The sequence below is a fragment of the Pistacia vera genome, unplaced genomic scaffold (assembly GCF_008641045.1).
Source record: "Pistacia vera cultivar Batoury unplaced genomic scaffold, PisVer_v2 Contig123, whole genome shotgun sequence".
Lineage (NCBI taxonomy): Eukaryota > Viridiplantae > Streptophyta > Magnoliopsida > Sapindales > Anacardiaceae > Pistacia > Pistacia vera.
In genome coordinates this window covers 1,095,739-1,100,451 of record NW_022195282.1, presented here as the reverse complement: position 1 = coordinate 1,100,451, position 4,713 = coordinate 1,095,739, and the positions used below count along the sequence as shown (strand labels likewise).

Here is a 4,713-nt window from a genome sequence, read left to right as displayed (position 1 = left end):
AAAAGTATAGAAAATAATTGAGGATGTAATTATTGTTCATCTATAAAATTCTTCACTAGGATTATTTATTCATATTCAATTTTTTCTTGATTATAAACTGATGTTCTCAAAGGGGTAGAGTAGAAAATCTTCATATTATCTCCCTCTGTGCTTTTTCCTTTGTTTTCTTTGTTAAATTATTGTTAGAGAATTCTCAGTAATTAGGTTTGCACTTTTATAGAATTTGGTCATCGAATCCTAGAGGTATTTCCGTTGTAAATTAGGGATATTCAAAACTGGTTAACTGATTTTGTGAACTGAACCAGTTTTTTAGTTTAGAAATTTTCTTGACCGAAACCGAACCAGTTAAGGGGAAAACCGGTTTTCCGGTTAACCAAAAAACCGATTAACCGGTTTTAATTAATATTTTATATATTATTTTAATTTAATATTTTTATAATAAACCAGATTTTTTTTATTTTATATTTTAATTTAATATTTTTTATAATAAATCGGTTAGTAAAACAAGTTTCGATTAACCGTTTCCCATATTCTCCAAAACCAGTAACAAAACCAAAAATTCGGTTTTTTTAATTTCTTTGAACCGAAACTGAACCGGTTTGGTTCGGTTTTTGTATTTTTTTAAACACTCATATTGTAAACCATAACCTTAATAAGTTTAAAATAAACTATTTTATTTGACATGATTCCTGTTATTCTCAAAATCAAAATACAATATCCATCATAATTATCAGCATTCTTCTAGATTACTGAACAAAATCATTAACAAGACTTCACTTGAGAAATAAATCTCTCAAAATTTTTGAATGAAGATCCACCTTCGACAAGACTTTTTCTAGCCATTTCCTTGATCTTCAATGAATTTGATTTGATACCATCATCACTGATAAGTCTTCTCACCTTTCTTTGTATTTCATGCCTTGTAACAATCCCATTTTCATCCGGGGTTAAATCTAAACCAATCTTCCAGACTTCACAAATGAATCTTCTATTTTGATATTGATCCGCGAAGTAAGGCCAACACAGAAATGGTACTCCCATGCTTAATCCTTCCGTAGTAGAATTCCATCCGCAATGACTTAAGAAACAAGCAACTGAAGAATGAGCTAACACCTTTTCTTGAGCTGCCCATTCAACGATCTTTCCTCGACCGGCTAGTTTCTCTTTAAAACCATTTGGGAATCTGGTTAGCGATTCATTCACAAGGTTTGATCGAACAACCCACAGAAATGGTTGGCCTGAGGATTCAAGACCGAGCGCCAATTCCTCAAATTGTTGCTGATTTAAGGTGGTTGTGCTGCCCAATGCAACATAAATGACTGAACCTATTGCTTGCTTGTCAAGCCACCTTAAGCAAGATGAGTCCTCAGGAATTAAGCTTCCAGCCGAATTTCCAGACTGATTACTTGCAAGTAATGGGCCAATGGGTAAGACTTTTGGAACCAAATCACAGTTCGGCGAGTCAAGTTCATAAATTGAGTTGGAAAGAACCCAATTGGAAATTCTGACAGTTTCCGCGGCAGCACAAGTAATTTCAAGGAAAATCTTTTGTATCATTGGTTCTTCTGGACAGCTCCAATTGAATTCGTTTCTTTTCCAGGGATGAGTTTCCTCTGATATCGATATCCACTCATCAGTCATTGGCATTGCATATCCTACATCAAATTCAATTAGTTATAAGATACCAAACTACATAAAAGTTAAATTCAGTCAATTATATACTCACCATCATTATCTATAATTCCAGCATCAATAATCTTTTTAACATGAAATGAAATGGCCAAGGTTGGTGGTCCATAAGGAACAAGTGCAGCTCGTGGGATTCCCATTTCGTGGGCGAGTTCCAGAGCCCATCCGAGACAAATATCAGCAATAACACAACTGATGGGCTCACATTCATCAGATTGGTTAATCTTCTTGATCAGCTCCTTCAAATGACCTGGCATGACTCTGAACATACAATCTTTAGTCTTAAACGGATCATTTCGATCATCGGGTTCGATTCCATCTGGAATCGAAACAAACCTTATCAGGCTCCCTTTCTCAGCTTTCTCCGGCATCGTAGCCATGATTTTGGCCGCGATGAACTCTGTGTTAACAAAGGTGACCTTGATTCCATGTTCAGCAATCTTTGATGCCAATTTCAGAAGAGGTGGAACATGGCCTTGTGCTGGATATGGAATAAGCAGTAAATGAGGTTCCCTCACCATTTCAAAGAGCTTTTGTTACCCTGAACTATATGATATGTGTCCAATTCCGAAGCATTAAATAAAATATCAGGTCAGTCAATTCTCTTAGCAATTTAGTCTTTGGTGGTGACGTAATTGGCATTTACTGATACCTAAAACTTTATGGAAATTGCCAAATATTGTTTATTTTTGCCACTTTTTTACCATAATGCATAGGCAACAAATCCATCTCCATCACATTACGAAAGCAATGATGTAATGTAACTTCACCTCTCGCTAAGTACAGACAACAAGTTGTAATAAAATACAAGAATTTATCTGTTTATAATTTTACAGGTGCCTCTTGAGAGCAATAATTTTGCTCAGCAAGATTTCTGACCAAAAATTTGAAATTAAACAGAGACCATTCCATGTGATAAGAGATAGAATTGACAACCACTACAACAATAAGAGGTTCGCTTATAAGGGACGATTCATATGGGGTTTTACTGTAGGATTCAATATTAGTGGTTTGTGTTAATACCATGAATAGCCATTATAAGATTATCTAAGGAACAGAATTCCTAATAGAGTTTGGCTTAGAAATAAGGATCCTAATAATTTAAGGTTTCTCTTCATAAATATATTATATAAACACAATTCTCTTTTATGAGTGATATAGAAAATTATAGCAAATACATTTATTATAATAAGAGAGGTTAGGAAATATTGCAATAATATTGACTCTGTTGGACGTAACTTAGTTTGGGTGAATCAAAATAAATCGCGTATGTTTATTTCTCTTACTTGTTGCGTTATATGTGTGATAGTTTATTTTATTTGATTCCAAACACTCTTTAGTTCTTTCGGTATGCCTCTACAAATTCATTTTGGTATTCATTTTGTGTTATTTTATGGTGGTTTTATTTATTATTAAATTATTATAAATAAGTGACTGTACAATCATTGAATGTAGAATAAAAACAGTAAATGATATTTGGAATCAATTGTTTTTAATAGATTTTAATCCAGGCATTCTTACAGAATATTGTAACAAAGTGATTAATTAGATTTCACCTGAACAATAAATCTCGCAAAATTATTGAAAGAAGATCCACCTTCAACAAGACTTCTCCTTGCCTTTTCCTTCAGCTTCAATGAATTTGTTTTGGTACCATCATCACTGAGCAGTTTTGTCACCTTTCTTTGTATCTCTTGTCTTGTAACTATTCCATTTTCACCTGGGGTTAATTCTAAACCAATCTTCCAACCTTCACAAATATAATTTTTATTCTGATATTGATCCCCGAAGTAAGGCCAACAAAGAAAAGGGACTCCCATGCTCAACCCTTCCAGAGTTGAATTCCATCAGCAATGACTTACAAAACAAGCAACAGAAGATTTAGCTAAAACCTTTTCTTGAGGTGCCCATTCAACAATTTTTCCTCGTCCATCTATTCTCTCTTTGAAACCATCTGGGAATCTGGCCAGTGATTCAACAACAAGATCCGATCGAACAACCCACAGAAATGGTTGGCCTAAGAATTCAAGACCAAGAGCTAATTCTTCAAATTGTTGCTGATTTAAGATTGTTGTGCTGCCCAATGAAACATAAATGACTGACCCTGTCGGTTGTTTGTTAAGCCAGCTTAAGCAAGTTGAGTCCTCAGGCATTAAGCTTCCAGAAAAATTTCCTGAACTATTACTTGCTAGTAATGGACCAATTGGTAAGATGTTGGAAATTAGATCACAGGATGATGAGTCAAGTTCATAAAATGAGTTGGAAAGAACCCAGTTGGAAATTCTGACATTTGGATATTAGCACAAGCAAAATCAAAGAAAATCTTTTGTAACGTCAAATCATCTGGACAGCTCCATGCGAGTTCGTTAGCTTTCAAGGGAAGAATCTCTTCTGATATCGAGATCAACTCGTCAGTCATTGCAGTTCCTACATCAAATTCAATTAATAATTAGTACCAAGTTATAAACTAGCAGCTACTTTGTTGAAATGAATAGTTTGATTTCTGAATGATACATACTCCTTTGAACTTACCATTAGAATCTATAGCTCCAGCTTCAACGAGATTTGGAATACGAAGTGTCAGGGCCAAGTTCCCTGGTGCATAAGGTAAAACTGCAGCCCGAGGAATGTCCATTTTCTGAGCAAGTTCCAGTGCCCATCCAAAACATATATCAGCTCTGACGCATGTGATATGTTCACAGTCACTTGATTTGTTGATATTCTCAATCAGGGTCTCCAAATGACCTGGCATAACTCTTAACATAGTATCTCTAGTTTTTATATAATCGTTTTGATCATCGCCTTGTTTGTGTCCATCTGGAATCGAAACTAGCCTTATCATGCCCCACTCAACTTTCTCTGGCATTGAAGCCATGATTTTCGCCTCGATAAACTCTGTGTTAACAAAGGTGACCTTGATCAGTTGATCCCACATTCAGCAATCTTTGTTGCCAATTTCAGAAGAGGTGTAACATGGCCTTGTACAGGATATGGAATAACCAGAACATGCGGTTGCTTGCCCAT

The 4,713-nt window shown here is 35.2% G+C and overlaps 1 protein-coding gene and 1 pseudogene across 1 annotated transcript; both read right to left on the bottom strand.

Moving 5' to 3' along the window:
* Window positions 1-753: 753 nt before the first annotated feature.
* Window positions 754-2,249, bottom strand: LOC116116954 (UDP-glycosyltransferase 83A1-like). Its single transcript, XM_031402992.1, has 2 exons — window positions 1,727-2,249; window positions 754-1,655 (listed from the first exon to the last, which is right to left on the bottom strand). Exons 1-2 carry the CDS (start codon window positions 2,208-2,210, stop codon window positions 763-765), a joined length of 1,377 nt encoding a protein of 458 aa, XP_031258852.1. The 5' UTR covers window positions 2,211-2,249; the 3' UTR covers window positions 754-762.
* Window positions 2,250-3,202: 953 nt separating this feature from the next.
* On the bottom strand, window positions 3,203-4,713 carry LOC116116146 (annotated as a pseudogene).

Excerpts from the sequence above, each read along its gene's own strand:
- LOC116116954 (XM_031402992.1), bottom strand. The coding sequence starts at position 2,210 with ATGGTGAGGGAACCTCATTTACTGCTTATTCCATATCCAGCACAAGGC. Across the intron at positions 1,656-1,726 it reads TGGAATTATAGATAATGATG|GATATGCAATGCCAATGACT; the intron begins GTGAGTATATAA and ends AATTTGATGTAG.